Here is a 19,804-nt window from a genome sequence, read left to right as displayed (position 1 = left end):
TCATTGATAAGACATCAGTAAGAGTTTTGATACACATCAAATCAGGAAGAAAAAGGAAGAGAGGGAATGATTTGCCATAACTTGAGCTGTGTCATGGCTGACATTCATAATACTAACTCAAATAAATAAATAAAAAATAAAAAACACCACAACAACCAAAACCAAACAGCGACAGAACTTTCCAGAGACAATATTCACTGCAGACTTTAATTATATCGCCCTTTTTCCATGGAACTAAACCATATTTTCTTAAAACCATATATCTCAGAAACATCTCTTGCTGATCATTTCATTGAAAACTCTGTTTGTGTGAAATGCTCTGTTTTCAATAAATTCCAACAAAATATTTTGGCTGAAAAATTCCCAACTGGTTTCACTTTTTAAACCATTCCCCAAGAGCAGTATTTCCAAAAGTCAAATGCCTTTTCATACTTAAAATGTTACACTGTATGTTTTAAAAGATACACGCTCACCCTTCTACTGGTACAAACCAAGGAGCATCAGTGTTCAAACCTGTATGTGTGGAGGGTACTTTTCCTATTTCCACATGGAAGAAACATACATAACAGTCATGATTTAAAGGTCTTTCCTAGTCTATCTTGAAAACAGGATTAGAAATGAAACTTCAACAGTCTTTAACCTTCAGCTGAGCGCAGAAGACTGGAAACATAGTTGTATACTTTGTATTTGAGTATGGCAAAGTAACTTCACACATCTCAATTACAGAGGCATTCAAGGCCAGCCTCCATGTGGTTCTGGGCTGCCTGATCTAGTTGAAGATGCCCCCGCTCAGAGCAGGGAGGTTGGATTAAATGACCTCTGAAGGTCCCTTCCAACCCAAACTATGTTATGATTCCATGTAGTAAACAAATACGATTCAGGCTACCCTTGAAGTACAGTTTACAGCCATTGCTAAAGGAAAGCAGGGCTCATGTCTGTGGGGGTGGCAAACACACTTGGGAGGTGACAAGGGAGCAAGGGAGAAAGAGGAATATATTTTTTTAGAAAGGAAAACAAGGAAAGAAAGGAAAATCACAGTCATGTCCCCTGTCAACTTCCATAGTAGTACAACTTTTAATTACAGAAGAAACTCACAAATCAAGAATAAAGCATCATTTGATGTACTGGACTTAGGCAACAAAAGCTAAGTATGCAAAGATGGGTGGATGGGTTGGGTTTTTTTCATGTATTAAATATTTTTTAAATTCCTACATAACATAACTAATAAAAATATTTACTTTGACAAAGGGTCAAGTGGACAGAATATAATTCTCCCAGCAGGAAGCCAGATGTTTAGTATCTTCAAAGCAATGTCTATACTGATTAAAGCAGTAGCTAATCTTTCTTTTAGAGGTTGAAATGTAACTGAAGTTTCTTTTACTGAACAACTATGTACCATGCTTTAATACCTGCCTCAACAGAACAGATATTTTTAATAGGATTTTGGTTTGTGTGTATAGTTATCAATGCTCCAGTACTCAAGGAGCCGTCTTTCAAAATTATGTAAAACAGTCTATAGTCCTGCTCTATGTCACGTATTGCATCTTTAGGTCAGGATGAAAGAAGTCACATCTGTTCCCAAAGCCAGGCTTCCATAATAAAAACAGTTTAGCAAACGTCTTTGTAGCAATTTGAATGCATTAAGTCAAATAGGTATTCAAGGGTTTCACGTGAGTCATGCAAGAGGTGCATCAACGTAGTACTTAGAATTGCAAAAAATTCAAATTAACAGTTGGTTTTCTTTCTTAAAACTTACCATAATGCATTAAGAGATCCATAAAAAGGAATTTGCAAAGACTAGAGCAAATAGATTTGAACTGATTCTGTGGGGTTTTCCTGTATTACTTGGCTGGTGCCATGACTAATATTTAGCTACAACACAATGCTTGCCAACAGATGTAAGATAAGCCTGAAATCCTGTGGGGATACACTAAATGTTTAAAAGGCTTTGGAAGCATGAACAGGGTCTCTGTGTATCTCACTCAGAAAGCAAAAGGATTATTCAGTTGCTTAAATTACCCTTACACACACAAAAGAACAGCAGCTTTACCACTAGAAAGAAGGGGGGAAACCACCAAATTTTAAATGGGGTTTCTGGCACCTGTTTTTGCATTTTCTGGAGTTTGATCTGATCAGGGAAAAGCAGCAATTACAGAAGTTTAACCTTACCTGTGCTGGATAATTATGTAGTTGACTACTCCACATTGTCTAAAAATTTGAAGTGAGGGTGAAATTCAGATCAAAGAAAGGGTCACAGTTTTGATGCCCATTTTGCCAACACCATGCATCACTAGGGCATTAACTGCAGAATAATCCACTTATGGTATCATGGATTTTGTATTCAGCTATGTCAATGTTACCTACAGCACAGTATATTCTTGTTCACTTTTCCCATCTCTAGTAGCCATTTTGAAAAACCTGTTTAGCTTCCAGCTAAACAGCATCTTATGGATATGAAGTTGTTCATCTCAATAGCTCCTATGTTAAGTGAGAGAGATCCTCTCTTAAGAGGGCGGGGAAAGAGCAGCTCTTGGGATACCAAGTGACAAGAAAGGGCTGAAAAAACCCTGCCAATTTTATCGGACACTTATCAGAAACCATCAAGATAGGTGGCAACACTTCCCAGGTTGCTTACTTTATTTAACCAGTTTCATCCAATCTCAACATAAGCACTATGGGTTTAAGTACCAAAATATTTAGTCTGCCCAAAAAGCAGAGTACTAGCACCTTGCTTACAAGAAATCACCACAATTAAATAAGATAAAACCAACAATAACTAACAAAGGACAACAAAGTAAGCGATAAGGGTTCAGATTTACATAGCTCTTGAAGTTGATTGTTTTTAAAGCTCTTTGTGTAGCAACAGAGAACAAAAAGATTACCTGCCAAAACACACTTGGTTTGCACAGAGCACATCCCACTTTCACTTGCTTCTTTACAATACAGGAATCAGAAAGAAAAAAAAAAATGTGGAAAAATTGTGGCTGTTGTGCTGCAGAGGACCAGCTGTGATACACTCCACCGCTATCCAGTACCTACTTCACCCAGCTGCTTCAGTGGCCTCTCTCAGTCTTTTCCCCAGTTATCTTCAAGTCCCCTTCTCTCAGCCAGACCCTCTCCTATATGTCATCATTCATCTGACCCCAAAATTTCACTCTCTGAAGCCTGTAAAGCCAGGTAAGTAGATTCTCCTGGGTTCATCCCTACCCCCTCCTCTCCCAGGGGGCAGAAGCTCACCACAGAACTCCCCAGCCAGATCCTCAGCCCTCCCAGGAGTTATGCTGCAACACATCAAGCAAAAGATGTTCAAGCAGGAGATGGACAAGGATACCACAGACTTAGAAACTGCATCCTAGAAACTGTCATGGAACCTGCGTGAATGCCTAAGCTTGGGGTCTTTGGTACAAGGGCTATTCCACTTCACCTCTTCCCCAGAAGAACTGGTTTTCACTGTGATTTTGGAGTGTTACACCTACAGTGCAGTGACTATACTATAAAGACACTACTCATTATCTACAACATGCAATCAAAACGTAGACCATTCCAGAAGTCTTTGTAAGGTTTCGGTTGGTTGGGTTTTGTGTGTGTGTAAAATACACTTATTTGGAAAAAAAAATATATAAACAAATCTTTCTGTTCCAGCATGCAACTTGTTTTCTGCTCTGGCGACACCTGTGACAAAGGAACAATACTGTCACATGTCACCCATACCCGCTTTATTAACAAGTCCTGAACAGGACAGAAAAAAAAAGTAGTCTTCAAGACAGTGTCACTGCTGTACAGGATGCTCAGCAGAAAACAACAGATGTGCTATAATCACTACTGCCCATTCATTTCCTTTCGGTCAGAAGGAAAGCAGCAGTCATCAATTAAGAACCCCTATCTACTGGACACAAAAGGAAGTATACACTTTTCCTTGGTCATTTGACCATAACAATAGAAGATGGCAGTGGGAAAGGACCGACTGCTCTGGGCAGGCATGGGGGGGAAGATGAGGTGAGTGAGGATTCTGGGAATATTTTTTTTTTTATTTTTTTTTAAATATATTTATTCAGTTCCTTAATATACACAGGTTTAAAAAATAAATCAGTTTTTAAATAAATGACAGATTATACAAAATCCTAATCATATTATTCCTTGAATTCGCCAGACAATTCAGGTAATGTTTTCCACAGTGGCAAATCCCAAGCATATGAACTCAGAAGAGAATTCAGCAGCATTAAGAAAAGTTGTTATCAATGAACAAAGCTTTTTTTTCAAATAGTCATCACTATTTCTATAAAACCATTTGTCTAAATGTACTAAGTATTTAGACTTTCAATATATCACTGGCATAAGTTATTTGGATTAATACTTATTATAAGAAGTCTGGTCACATCCTCGGATCCTTCATTAAAGATTACATTCGTTGGTCAGCTTCATCACTCTGAACTAGAATGACAGCTTTCATAAAACTGCCAATAACAGAAAACCCTAGAGATGCACTTTATATTATGTCTGTTTCAGTCTGACTACACAAAGGGTTTTGAGGAAACTTATTAAAAATTGCTAGCTTTAATCAAGGTATTAGACCCTAATCTAGCATGATAAATTAAAACTCAAATATTCCATGGATACTAGTGCAACAGCTCTAAGAACCTGGTATCTGCTTCCCACAACAGGAAAGCTTTAAAAAGCCTTCACATTGCAACTGAACCCCTATTTCTGCCCTGTACCTCTGCTTCATTGCACACCAAAAATAGAACCGACTTAGAGAAAAGCTCACACGTGGGCACACATCATTCTTCTCCACCCCCGCACAGCTTTGCAAGCCCTCGTGCCACGAAAGACGTGGCCTAAACAAAGCACTCAGTGATGTGCAGATGCTCGGGGAATTCTTTTTTGTGTAGTGACTTTCAGTGTAAACACGCTGCATATTAAAACTCATCCTGAATTGTTAGAACAAAGTATATTGATCTGATGTTTTCTTCTCTGATACAACACAGCATGATTGTAAGAACTGCCAAAGACCATTTTCATTCTTTTCAAAGATTAGCATATTCTAAACACAAACTTATTGAAACAATTAAAAATAGACAATATTGTTACAGAAGTCAAATGGTTAATAGCAAAATATAAGCAAATTTCATAAAATGTCTCCTGCGCCACCCCCAAAAGTTTTTCAGAATGAAAATATTCTTAGAACCTCCAGATTTAATTCTGGCACATGAAGCAAATTTGGCAAAATTACTGGTGGTTATTTGGTACAGATTTTATGTTTGTCCTTCAAAGCTGCATCGGCCCAAACCATTCTGCTACTGTTTTTACAGAACACCACTCCTCATATTTTAGGTTTCTTCCTTTTTCCCCGTGGTACTAATTCCTTACTAAATGTACTTCATCTAGTCCTTGAATGCCTTATCCTGTTAGCTGATACATTCCCACACACTCCAGTTTTGTTGATACAACAATTTTCTGAAGCACTTCACAGTGAACGCTTGTCTGCCATGGATCCCAGAGAGTCTTAGGAAATCCTCTGCCTCTCAGGACACACGCACAAGCCATGATATCTCAGCTTTCAATTATGAAAAAAGATTACTCAAGTCGGATGGTCTGGTTTAGCTTTTCTGTTCGTCATGAAAACACATTAAAATTACCGCAACTCAAAACCAAGGCCAAGCAGCACATTTAAACGTTAAATGGAAATCAGACAGGGAGCGGGGAGTTTGTGCAAATAGTTCACTTTTTAAGGTCACTAGGCAAACACTCCACATGCATTTGGATATGCACAAATCTCCAGCTAAATAAATGAATTGATTTGCTGTGTGGAACCTGGGAATATACAGCTCTCAATATTTATGGACCAAAAAAATTGCTAGCAATTAAATATCAGCAAATAACATCGACAAACAGTGTCCTGAATTTAGGTCATGCCAATTATTTTTCTCTGATGTATGTTAAAACATGCAACCTTATTCAAATCTTGCTATTGTTAGGAAATCTTGAAGAGGAATTTCTGGTCTTTCCTCTCTCAGTCTCCGCAAAAATGCTTTCCTACTTACAGAGACTGTTCTCCCATGGATCCAAAGGAAAGTAAGACTTCGCTAATGTTTGTCAGATGTAAGCTTCAGCTGAATGTTATGCAGCTCTGCTAGTGTGTATCTTTTAAAGCTATGCAATCTCAAAGCATTGGATCTGACACAAAGTTGCCACTCTCGTAAAACTTTATAAACATTTAAACACAACTGGATCATCAATACATACTACAAAATTATTTACAAGCCCCACCATCAGTAGGATAAAATAGGAAGTATTACCAGTTAGTGGTCTAATCTAGCATATCAGTATTACCTCTACAGGTCACAGAAGCCAGAGTGGCAATTAACATAATGCACTTTTAAAGATCATTTTATTTTAAACTAAGCCATGCTACACTGGTTTCAGCATTAGCACTGGACGGAATGAAATAGATTATTTATAAGTCACTGAGTTTTTCCACAAAGCAGTGTCTGTGCTGCCACCCACAAAGCCCATCACTGAACGTCTGCTTTCTTCAGAAGGCAGAAAAAACTCCTCTGGGTTGGCACAAGGATTGAGGAGTAAAGGATGGAGAAAAGAACCTTGCCTAACACCCTCTTCTTCTTTAAAATTTTCTGTGCAATCTCCTGACAGCCCTACGGTGGAGATTTCTGGAATGCCAACTTGTTTCAGATACTCAAATGGGTGAAATCAGTTATTACAATCAAGTTACATTTCCACAGCATCTACACCTGATTTTCCTATGCTTTCAGGTTTCCAGGTCCCCCAAGACTTCCAGATAGTAACAGTACATAAACAAAACTAAACTCCTAAAAAAAAATAAACTATGAAAGATCAACTTCCTCTCAAAATGACATATAGTAACATAGGAAATCTCAGGAGACCACAGAAGTTCAAAATCACCCAAGCCCCATGGAAAGACCCTTGTTTCCCCCTGAAAGTGGCTCTTCTGCTTCCAAAAAGAATGGAATCAAGCAACAAAACTGAAAGCTACAGACTTTTATCAAAACTTCCATTACAGAAATAGTGCTAAAGCTGAAGACGTAACCTCCCCTACCCGCTTAGGTCCCCCCAAAAAATTGATAAATTAGCATAAAACCCCACTAACATGCACATCGAGAAAACCCACTATCTTGCCCAGCCAACATTTGAGGCCTATACAATATGTTGACCTGTGGATTTGCATCCTAAGCAGCCTCACTTAATTTGGGTATGTTCATTGAACATCAGCAATAATCAGTAATCACTTCAGCCAGAAGTACAAATACCATCTCCTATTAAAAAATCAATAAATAAAAATAAAACTTTAAAATAATAATTAAAAAAAATTGTACCTGGTAGAGCACTCATCAACTAAATCACTCTAAAATTTTGATAAATTGGAGACACTTTTCCTCTCCTTGGTTGAATTTGTGGCATTTTGAATGGAGAGTAGAAACTATGGAATTAGAGAAAGGAGCACAACTGCACAGCTCATGTGGGGGCTGCACTCACCCTAGTTTGTAGCCTCTGAGCCACACTCCCTGCACTGCCAACCCATTCTGCCTTAAAGAGTAGCTGCATAAAATGTAGCACAAGCTGAATCCGGTTCAAACAGGCTAGAGGGTCAGATATTGAATAGGAATTAGACGCTAATGTGATTCTGAAAATCCCATTAAGAGTCTTACCACCTCTACGAGTGCCTACCTACATATCATTAAAAATCAGGATCAGACTGTTTGTCTGTGGTTGTGTTGTCTGTGTCAGAGCAGGCAAGTGCTGCTGGGTTCCCAAGCTCTAAACCCTGAAAGCTTCAGGCTATGCTCCTTCTGGAAATTGTTAGCACTGATTTTAAATTTAACTACTTCAGTGTATGGAAACCTCTATCCAAATGAACCCTCACTTTCCTGGTGAGCAACAGGACACATCTCTAACTGCTAAAGCAAATCCGAGCCAAGGGTCACTTTCTTCATCTGTCTTATTTCTTCTGCCACTTCACAAAAAGCAGCTAGTTGGATACAAGTGTGGTGCAGCTTTTTCTAGCAAAATTTATTAACTTATCTTGAAGCCTAAAAAACCAAAATATTCTTGATTTAATGAGGGAAAGAACTCAGTTCCTTTGTTAAATTTGTAACCCTTTCCAGCTTCAGAACATCAACTGAAACATCAAGCAAGAACTGAACAATACCTTTTTTATCATTTTCATTTCTCCAAGCCACTGCTTTATATTTGCCTGTTCTTGAGGACACTAATTTACTCCTCCTTCTTAGCTATTTCTGTGCCAGGGACTCTGCTAACGGTGTCAGTGGAGAATCCACTGACAGAAACCAAGCATCAAATGTTCCTTGCCCTGAACTTCCAAGAAGCTACTGAATGCAAGACTGGATTTTTTCTTTTTTTAATATCACCATAAGGCCTGTTTATATACTTGGAGTGGAAATAGTGCACATTCAGCTGCAATTGATTTCCTGTATGGCAAAATACCTCAAGCATTCAGCTGGCTGGGAACTCTGCAGAGGCCTCTTACCATCACCAGTTTTTTGAGACCAGGAAGCTCTGCCCTATGCTTGTTCTTATGCCAGAATAAATAGAGGCACTGCTGAGCATCCAAGTTAATTTGGTCTAGGGGAACCAAATCACAAACAGGCAAAATTTAATATTTCAAAAATCCATTTAAAAATATCAGTCTACTTGCAACTTCAACAGTAATACAAGCAATTCAATCTTGCTAATGTGGCATAATGTTCATCTACAGATGTTTTCTAAATACAAAACTACTCCACCTGAGAGATGCATTAGCAGGTTTTTTATGAAAAATCAATACATCTTCCTCCTCCAGTTGCTATATTTAAAGTAATAAATGGACATTACAAGGCAATTTCACAGATCAAAAGACTATACTTTTTCCCTTTTGGTATCAATAAGTGGCAATTATAATAATTTACTGCATTTAGGTTTTTTCTGTTCATAACTGAATACATAGAATAGCCTCCACTAATATGGCTATGAATCTGAAGAAGGAAATACATGAGTAGTTTTACCAGGATCCTGTGATTAGACTGTAACAGTTGTAACATTCAAATGCCCAACCACCTGACTGTACCTCAGCTTGTAAATTAAGCAAAATGAAAATACGAAGTGAGCTGTAATTACCATCCTACTTTCCATGTAGTCCATGCAAGTTTCCTTAGCCTCAAATCCTCCAGAGGCAAAGGACTCCATTTCAACAGCTAAAGGCTTTTCTTTGAGAACCCTAGAAAGACACAGACTGGAAACACAACCAAACCCATTGAAATATACACACTTACATGTCTATGCATACGCATGTGTGTGTGTATTTATCTGCATAAATAAATTAAAAAAAAAAATCAGGAAAACAGGCAAACCTGAAGAAGCCTAAACTTTTCATAGGGACACTCTTGTTTGATTAAAGTTCCATCAATAACAGCTTCATACTTCCAGAGTAAAATTATTGGCTTAAAGCTGACAGGTATTTGCTAACTTCTTGAGGGCACAACAGCCTTTCAAAGGGATTGATGACTTCAGACAGGGTCCTTCAGTCACATCCAATTCAACCAAAGTACAGCTATTAGATACTATAGGGTACTCTTTTATCAACCTTCTTTGACTTTTTCAAGAAGGTTTACTACAGATCTTGGTATTGCCATATTATGTAATAGAACAATCTGTAAGGAAAATTTATCTTTCATCTTGTGAAATTTTGTACCAATTCATCTGAAAAAATGGTTTATTTCTCAAACATTAGCATAAGAATTTTGCATACTTTTGCACTAGAAACACTACCACAAAGAAAACATACAAATGCCCACTTAAAGAAATTGAGTAATCAATAAACTGTCATACCTGTTCTTACCTAGTGCCCAACCATACTAAATCACATCTTGCATCCAGACAACTCCATCCTTCCAACTCATATTGTGTATTAAACATAATAAAATGGTGACAACATACACTGTATCATTACTCTTGCCAAACAATTCCACATACTGATCCTCTAAGAAAAGCTGAGAAAAAAAGTATTTTTAGAATTCCCATGTAGAAGATGGCAAACCACTGTGCAGGTTTAACCACCAGTGATGAGGACTAAAGTAAGAATTTATTTGATGTGATTTTTACCAAGTTATGTGCCAGTACTTATATCCCAACTTTTCAGGCCAAGGAAAGCAGCTTGCCCATTAAAGCATCAAGGGAAGGCCACATATTGCAGCACCTTCTCATTGCATGACGTAACTGTGATGAACGGACATATGTGCCGCATTCCAATGAAATGGATTTATTCCATATGCAATCAGCTGAGCACTTTCCCAGACATATTACGTCAATTTCATGGGCTAGGTACATGAAGCGCTCCTAGAGTTTTCTTCACTCTACCCATTCACAGCAGTGAACAACACAAAGGCTGAGTTACATCAGAAGGTCAACACCTAAGAGGTAATCATAGCCTGAACTCCTCCAAACCATCCCTGGTATGACCTCGAGCTGTCCCCAGGAAAGAAGTCAGTGTTGGGCAAGTATGGGCGTAGACAAGTAACTCTGACCCACGTACCAGAACAAATCACCTCCTGTTATGACTCAACATTTACAAGTAGCAAGTAACAGAAACCAACCCAGTACATTCTTATGAAATTGTCAGAAGATGGGCATCACCAATCTTCCATTAAAAACAAAAGGACTCTTCATGCAGCACAGACATTGAAAAAAAAAAGAGCAGAAGGAAAAAGATGACCATAGAGTAGGCAGATTCCTCATCGCTACAAGACAGAGGCAATGAAGAGGCATTCAGATGGCCTGGCACCCATATGCCCCTGGAAGCTTGAATAGCTGCATGATGCACATAGCCAAGGTGGGCAGACCAATTTGTCAGGTAGGTACAGAAGCACTGCTCTCTAGAGATGAAAGAGACGAGAAAGCAACAAACCTTCACTGCCAGAGGCTGACGACCAGCTTTTCTTCTGAAGACAGCAAACCACAGTTGGGATTGTTTTTCCAGAATTCTTCCTTGAAAAGCAGACACAAATCCTGTCCTGTCCAAACAGCATGCAGTGGTGTGTGGAAAAAAATCCTTCTCCTCCGTACTCAACATGTGCATATCATAGATCCCATCACATCAAAGCTTCACCAATGAAGAGCAGAAGAAAAATGCCTATTCTGCTTTACTGTGACCGTGTGGGAATCAGAGTCAGTGTTTATGCTGCACTTTGGGTGAATAAACCACTTTGGAGGGGCCTCAGGGGTACAAGAGCTGAATCAGCTGGGTGCATTTGACAATGGGAGTGGTTTACTGGCAGGACTTTCTGCTGCAGAGTTACAAGAAGAACCTCTTCAATGTGGTTTCTTTTGGATCTGCTCTGTGCACAAGAGCAGCAGGATGTCTTAGCTGTGGGACTGAGGATCTAAAGGGATGTTGTCAGCATGTACAGCCGTGACCAAGGGAGCATGGCTGTGTCAGTAGCAGGCCACACTACCGGAAGAGAGTGGCACTGCAGATAAAGTGGCAAAGGACAAGCTGCAGTAGTAGACATCACCGGGCTGAGTCACCCAGCAGGAGATCAGTTCTTAAACTCTGCTCAACATAGCTCATGCCTTGGCAAACCACACTGTCCTTCACGCAGAAAGAATAATAGGGTTTTCCTGGTGCTCTATTCCGCATTTCCCACTGGCAGACTTTATGGAAGAGGAAAGCAATTCCTAAAGAGAAGGTCTGCAGAAAGCCTGGTCCTTTTTAACTAAAAAATTTGCCAGGCACTGACTCTCCTAAGCATACAGACATCTCTGAAACCAGCTTAGGAACAATGTCATCTAAAGCAATGGAGAAATAGAAGTATTGCCCTATAAATCAGAAAGAAACCTTCGAGATTGAAAGGTTATTGATGCCTTCAGGAATTGTTACTGTCTTTCATTTAATAACAGATCACAAAATTCTACTGTGGCTTACTAAAAAGCCTATAATGTGCCTGATAGTTGGTGCTGTAGGCAGATGTTCAGAAGAGAAGTTGATGGCTTTCCCTGGGAAATCTGGGAAAAATTCACAGGTTAAATGAGTTCAAGCTCAGGAGAACGAGACAGTAGAAATGCTACCCTCCTACCACAAGAAAAAGAGACTTCATAGCATAACCAGCTTGATAAGGCAAGGATTGTAAAATGCCACATCCAGCAAGGAGTGTAGGAAGTGGACCTCTCTGTCTGCAGGACAGAGACAGCAATCCCAAGGCAGCAAGAACACAAAATAACCAAGACGGATCAAATCAGAGATGACTTCAGACTCACCTTGCATGACAGAGGCTGACAATTACCAGAGAAGGCTGATGGAAAGGAGAGATAAAAACTTATGCTGGCAGTGTATGAAGGAAAGAAAGATGTCTCTCCAAATTCAGTAATGAATCACTGTTGAATACATCTTCGTCTACTATTCAAATAGCCCAAGACTGCTGATTCTTCAGAGAAATTAGTGTTTCTGGAACAGGCTGAAGTCTCTGATGACATCACTCAGATACTAAAGTATGACAGCTCTCTGAGCAACCACATAAGGTGTGTTATCAGGATAATGAGAAGGAATTGGAAAGTAAACAGTGTCAAAGCTTCACAAACACTTCAGCATGAAGCATGCTAATCTCAGCAGTGCCAAACCTGCTTGCGAGCTAAAATGATGTTTCTGCTGATATTAACTTGGTTGCACTTTAAACAGCAAGTGGAAAGCTTTGTGCATACTGAAGTGATAAGTTTACAGACTTGCATAGTAAGTAGTTTGTTTCACCCATCTATTTTCAAAATTCTTCACAAAGAATGAACTATATTTTTTCCTTCATATCAAGTATCAAGGACTCAAAGGATGCTGCATCCCTTGTGGTGTTCAAGACCAGGTTGGACAGAGCCTTGGGTGACATGGTTTAGTGAGGTGTCTCTGCCCATGGCAAGGGGGTTGGAACTAAATGACCTCAAGGTCCTTTCCAACCCTAACTATTCTATAATTCTATGATTCTATGTTACATTAGATTCAAGTACCACAGATCAGTGGAGGTAGCAGAAAGCAAGTAGCTCTGCCACTGTACTTCTGAAATGCATTGAGACCTCAACTATGAGCTGGACTCACTGGGAACAGTGCACAAATACACACACAAAGAGGAAAAAAAATGAATACAGCAAGTTGATACTGGAATGTAGAAATCACAACAAAGCTGCAGCAGACACTGTATCTAATCTTAGGGGACATGCAGCGGGGAAAACAACTGGTAAATATTTTAACAAAGAAGAGTTTACAGGAGGCTAGTGAGGAAAACTTGTCTGTGTTTACAGATAACTCCACCTAACACAAGCAAAAGTATGGGAGAAAGTACAAGCACTAGAGCCTACGCATTATGGCTAGGAGATAGAGACTGCTCATGTAGGCTGATTAAAAGCTAGAAGCTGACCTTGGAGTCTCCACCCAGATGACAATGCTGAAAGATGTCAACTGTGACCATGAAAGGAAGCTGGCTATTCCACTGTCCCTGATGGTGCTCCTTAGGGCAATGCAAACAGCCTTCTATTTCTTGAGCCTAGGCATCAAGGTTTTATCTACAACAGCTCTGAGTAGGCAACTGAGCAGGTGATCCACTGTTCCCACAACACCCTTTTTACCTCTGGCTCAGTACTTCCAGTGAGAGAGGATGCTTTCATCCAATCAGCACAAAATATCAGCTGCATGATACGAACACCTGGGGCATGATCTTGAAATGTCTGAATGGATAGGAATGTTCAAATAGTTCAATGTTAACATTCATTAAGTTAAGTTTTAAAACATCTGGGCAGGGCTCACATGCAAGTTTCTACAGAACGCATACTTAACAGGAAGAAGCTTGGCACCACTTGGAGCCTCAATGACAGAGCAGGCAAGCAAGACTTATAGGATTCAAAGATAATTAGCACTACTAGAGTCAAGTCTGCATGGGAAACAGCTGCCAGCCCAAGTTATACCTGTTCACTACACTTATAAAACACACATGCAACTTCCACTAGAATAATCACCCATGGTCCCATAGAGGACTAAGAAACATGACAAGTAGAGCTCATGCTGAGGATGGAAAGAAGAAAGAAAACAAGTCAAATGCATCAAGTCTCTCTCTCTTCTAGATACATTTTTAAGCCAACGTCTTGCTCTATATTTTCACAGCAATGCTCTGCATCATGATTAGCAAGAATACAGGCAGTGCATACCCCCATATTCAAGTCTTTCAGAAGGCACCCTTGTCAGCAGCTGACAGTGGTTTTAAGCAGCTCGTGTTTTTGCTTGGACAGCTGCTTCTTTCAGGCTTCCTCAGTAAGTATCAGTAGCTTTTCCTTCATTTCCTTCCCCAGTCCACCCTGAGTAGGCCCCTTTTCTTTTCCTCCACTTGTAATCAAATTTGCAGTTAAACATAATTTAGACCAAGTTCATATAAACTTGACTTTCAGTGAATTAGACCGGACAAACTTATCTGATACAACACCCACAACTAAAAATACTATTTATATCCTTAAAGTGATTTGAAAAACTTTTAACGCTACAAAATAGCATTTGGAAATTGAATTAGCACAAATAGGTTTTGCTGATACTTTATTATTTAATCAGTTCACATTCATCTCTTGAATTCATAGCCACATATATAAAAGACTCCCATATTTCCACTCACTTCCAATCCACCATTACACTGGTGATATGCCTAAAACTGACTCAGCCTCTTCACTCACTTTACTCCTGTTGCCCCCTTGTTTCTGCAATTGCACCCACTCACTCTGATGCGTGATGCTTTTCCAGCACCCCAGGTCTTGGAGCCACGACGTATCATGGGAATCTCAGCTCTTCTTTCAAAAAAGAAGTTTCTGTGCATTACAGTTACAACAAGAGCTGGAAAATATTACTTTAATAGCCTTAAAAATGAAAGGAACTGAAAAATATCACAAGATTAATGGTTAACAACATTATCACACAAACACACAAGTTTGGGAAGTCTGAGCCATTATTGTGGTAGGGAAGACACTGTTTGGGATTGGTGATGCAGCACAACACTTCAGGTAGTTTTGATTAGTCTCCCAGAATGAGAAGCTTAATCAACTATTAAATAAGCAGCTATTAAAAATGCTTTGAAAAGCACCCCTAAGAAAAAAAGGAGGGAGTGAAAGAGGAGGAAGGGGAAGAGTGGTGAAACTATAGGTTCCATGTTCTCTGTGTTCCAGCTTTACAAGCATAATGCTTTCTTCACTTTTTTCCACATTTCCAGTTCTTCAAACTAGAGCTGTGTAGCCACAGTTAATGCAAGTTCTCAAAACTAATCATTTAGCACCACATCTGCAAGTCTTTCTGCCACTCCAGACTTTGCTGAGGGCTGCAACAATTATTTTTCCCCACTTAACACTACAAAAGCAAAATGCTGTTTAGAGTAAGTAGTGGTAAGGCATCTCCATTGCCCCCACAAGCAAAAAATTCCAGCTCTTTATGACTGCCATATACAACCACAACTGCTTCAAGTGTCTTCAGTACACATTGCACTACCGAACTGCATTTTTTCATATGCCATTATTCAATCTTCTATTATATATTCTAGGTAAATATTTGTGCACTATACTGTGCCTCTAAGAAATTTATGGCGAAGTAACTTCAAGCCATAACTAATACAATGTTTCAATAAAACATGTTTCTGTAACACAGCAATCATCCTCCTCAACCCACGGCTGAATGCAAAGGGGAACGCACATCAGATTAATTCCTTTGTACTAACTTCTAATTGCCATGGCTTTATAGATGTCTAATCCAAGAAACACTTCCAATCAATGTTCTGCAAACAGCTCCCTTAATCATCAGACTGGATGTTTCAATTATTTCTTGACCCCGCGCATCTGACCCTGTGGACTTGGGGTATGTGACAGCACCATGCTGAACATTATCTCCGGCTGCCACCCAGCAACGTGGTGCCTCTCCTCTTCATGACCCCATGCTCCAAAAACCAGTAACTGCAGCTCTGGCTTAGCTGGGAAGAGACTTGGTAGTGCCCAGCAATTGCTGGAATGGCAGCAGAGCGTAAGGGGAACAAACAAAAACTAAGAGTCGAATGAGTCTTTGGCATACTTTAATGTGCAAAGTATCTGTTAAAGATTGACATTTGGGACTTTTAAACAAATAATTAAGAGAGAAACCAAAACAACCTGTCCATTCTGAGCTCATGTAATCTGTAGTAACCTTACCTAGGAATTGCTTTGGTGCGGGTTGGTCTTTTTAAAATACTATTACGAAGGGCACACTTAAATTTTAAAGATCATACCTCTGTTCAAAGACTTCTTTTCTAATAGCAGTATCTCAGGCTAATCTGTGGAACTATTCTTCAAAATAACAGCAGATTTTGTAACTGGGTTCTTGTTAGCCCTGTCTTTGGGTTGACTTCAAAGGCTACAAGTTGCATGGGTGATGCTGTCACAGAGCTTTGGCTATCCTGGTACCAATAATCTTTTCAGTAAGGTAAAATAATAGAAGACACAATCGCAATAACAGTTCTGTTCGTGTTATATGGTTACAGAGAACAGAATAGCTTTGCACTGCAGAGTTTATAGTCAAAGATAATAAAGCAGTAGTTCAAGTATGTGCCTTCAGCAGTTGCTACAGCCCTATCTAGTGAGCTGGGCTTAAAAAGCCTTTCCTGAATTGGAGCCAAGAAATCGCATGCATGGAAAAGGCAGAGGATGACAGGTATATGGCAACCCAAACAAATGCACAGGAAGAAGCTTTCAAACATGCACACTGTTCCAAATGACTTAGCAAAAATACTAATACTGGTGCCACATGAAAAATTGCGTCAGTGAAATGTTTAACCACGCCAACCTATGCAAATAACAGCAGCAAAACGTACCACAAACTGACTTACCTAAATTACTTATTAAACAAGTAAGAAGATATTTTCACTTCCCTTCTAGCTTTAGCCTTTTAGGTCAGAATAAAGGTTTAAAATAAAATAAAATAATAACAAACAAAACACAAGCCCATAAAAACAAAAAGACAAATAAAAGCACCACCAAATGAAAACACCCCGACCAACACATTGCAGAGGAAGGTACCAATTGCTCAGTAAGCTCAAACCCTTTTCTACTGGGAACAGTTTAGACCAAGGGCTTGCAATGAACCATTTTAGGCCCAAAGTATGCCTTTGGACAGTTAACTTGTATTCGCACATCCTGCCCAAGGAAGAAGGAGAGCACATTAGCAGATGTCCTGAAATCTTGAGAGCAGCCAACAAATTTCCCTACTTGAAGATTTCCAAAACTGTGCATTCTTAACATCCACCCCTACTTAAAAATCAAGTCAATGCTGTCTTTGCAAGATGTTATCAAGTAGGACTATTACAAACCAACTGGACAACAAACTTATATTTTCTTCTTTTTCTCTTTTGAAAACCGTAATCAAAACAAGCAAAATTACACATTGACACCTAGAATTTGAATCATAATGTGTCTTTGCATGGATGCACTCCATTGTATGGCCACAGATCGATGTTGTTTACCTAGAGCTCTCTGCGTCTGTGAGGAAAAGCCAGCATTCCCGCAAGTTAACACATTTAAAATGGAACCTTTAGAGTGCTCTGCATCTTTTCTAGTTTGCCAACCGAGAACACAGAGGAGAAGCAGAAAGTCAAAGTTTAATGTCTAAGCGTCTGCATGGACCTGAGGACAATACCAATATTCATTAAGAGGCTGATCTCAAACTATCTCATGTTTCCAAGACAAGCACCCTATTAATACATTCTCTAACCTTAGCATAACTCTTACGGTTTCATCTCAAAGCACCCACACACAGTGGTAAAGAGAGTTCCCAAAATTATGACAGCTACGTGCCACACACACCAAAAAAAAAAAAAAAAGTATTTAAAAATAAATCTCAAGGAAGCCATACATTGTGCCTTGCCAACCACAGTGAATTGCACAGCCAGGAGTTGCTGCAGCCAGATTTAGCTTTGTACAAGCTGACAGGATTCCTTTATAAATTTAGCTAGAGGCACGGGCAACAAACGCTTGTGGAAATTTGAACCGCAGCTCTCCAGCAGGAAAGATTGCTCCCTCCAAGAATGAAACAGTAGCAAAAGAAGACTATTAGTAGGCTCTTATTACACAGCTTTCAAAACTCCTATAAGTCATCAGGTTCTCCAGGCAGCATTATTAAATTGCTGAAGTACCAGCAAACATTAAAAGAAAAAGGCAAGGACACAGCTCCTTCTGAGCGTGCCAATTAATTATTAAAGCGGGGGAAAAGCCAACTAAAGAGAGACCATATTAGAAGCCAGCTGACTGTACAGCTAAGTTTGCTTCAGGTCCTTTTCCCTCATACTTGGATCACTGTGGCTGGTGAAGAAAAAAAGGAAATGAGTGCCCCTGGTCTGTCTAGGCTAAGCGACGGATGAATTCTGATGGGCTTTCTCGTTCAACAAGAGGGACAGAGACTGGGACATGGAACTCACAAAGCGGGGAAGAGGCAAGGGCAAAAGATGGAGAGGTGCTCTCAGGGTCTCACAGGATAGCAGGACGCTGCTTCCAGGGTCCCACAGGACACTGCTCTGCCCATCGCCTCTCCCTCTTCTTCCCTCCTTAGGATAAACGTTCCTGGCACTTAACAACAACTTTAATCATATTTTAAAGCCTCTTTAGCCCACACTTATCCCAATCCTATTAGCGATACTGTAAAACACCTAAAAGTGAAGCTTTTTTGGAACAGAGTTTCTCAGCAGACAGGTTTGCTAAAGCATCTACACGAAGCCTGAAACACCGCGCGGTTTTATTGTATGTTAACAGGAACAGCTCTTTCCTTCCCGAAAATCCTCGCACCTCAGTTAAGCCCTTCTCTTCTCCGGCCGGCCGGCAGGACACAAGGCTCTGCCGTGGGCAAAGCGAGCGGCGGGTGATCGCTGCCGGAGCCCGGCGCCCGCTACCGCCGGAGGAGCTGGGAGAGGAGTGGGGCTCACACAAAGGATGCGGACACAGAACGCCCGCTCCCCTTCAGACCCCCTGAGGAGGGGAGCTGGGGCCGCCGTGCCCAGCACCGCACCGCCCGGGCGGTTTTCGGGGCTGCAGAGCACCGGGTACCGCACCGACCGGCCCGGGCCAAGCCGGCAGCCGCCGCCCCCTCCGCGCTGAGCCCAACACGAACAAAGCCCCAGCGCTCACCGGCGGCAGAAGCAGCAACAGCCGACACCGCCGCCTCCTCTCCCCGTCGTCTGCGCTCGCACATCCGCTGCTCCTCCCGTTTAAAATCCAGGCGCAGGGTGAGGAAGGTTATCCCCCTCCCCTCCGACCCGTAACTCACTCAGCGGCGGAGCCGGGGGTCCCTCTCACAGCGCCCGCGGCCTCGCCCCGGCTTCTCTCCGTGCGCTCGGGCTCCGAGCAGCGCCTTAATCTCCAAACTTCCTCCTCCTCCTCCCGGCCGGGCAGGGGAGTCTGTGAAACTCCCCTCCTCCATGCAGTTCCCGCAGCCCAGCCGCTGCCTCAGCCCCTCCCCAGGGAGGCCCGGCCCGGCCCTGGGCTGCAGTTGACTCGGCTCCGCTCCGCTCCCCTTCCCCTTCTTCTCCCCCTCCTCCTCCCTTGGAGGCTGGGAAAGGAGGGGAAGGGACATTAACCACTCGGACTTGCCTCTGGAGCCGAGCCAAAGCGAGCAGTCGGATTACAGCCCCGGGAAGAAGAAGAGAGGAAAAGAAAGACAGAAAAAAAATAATAATACAACATAAATCAGCTACTGTTCTCACGCCGGGAGCGAGCACTCGGCTCCCCTGCCCTGCCGCTGCTGCCGCCTCTCCAC

The 19,804-nt window shown here is 41.0% G+C and overlaps 1 protein-coding gene across 3 annotated transcripts in view; it reads right to left on the bottom strand.

Annotated features, from left to right (window-relative positions):
• Window positions 1-19,804, bottom strand: part of PLEKHG1 (pleckstrin homology and RhoGEF domain containing G1) — a 141,429-nt gene that overhangs the window by 117,543 nt on the left and 4,082 nt on the right. The window contains exon 1 of one of the 3 annotated variants that reach the window (XM_065680553.1): window positions 19,177-19,521. The exons of 1 other annotated variant lie outside the window; for it this stretch is intronic. In XM_065680553.1, the coding sequence (XP_065536625.1) occupies window positions 19,177-19,240 (64 nt within the window). In that variant the 5' untranslated portion in view covers window positions 19,241-19,521. Of the gene's footprint in view, window positions 1-19,176; window positions 19,522-19,804 lie in introns of those variants that run through there. One more of the 3 variants, XM_065680554.1, reaches the window with a different exon arrangement.

Source organism: Lathamus discolor, chromosome 5 (genome assembly GCF_037157495.1).
Source record: "Lathamus discolor isolate bLatDis1 chromosome 5, bLatDis1.hap1, whole genome shotgun sequence".
NCBI classification, from domain to species: domain Eukaryota; kingdom Metazoa; phylum Chordata; class Aves; order Psittaciformes; family Psittacidae; genus Lathamus; species Lathamus discolor.
The sequence above is the reverse complement of the archived record's forward strand: the minus strand, read 5'-3'. Positions and strand labels throughout refer to the sequence as shown.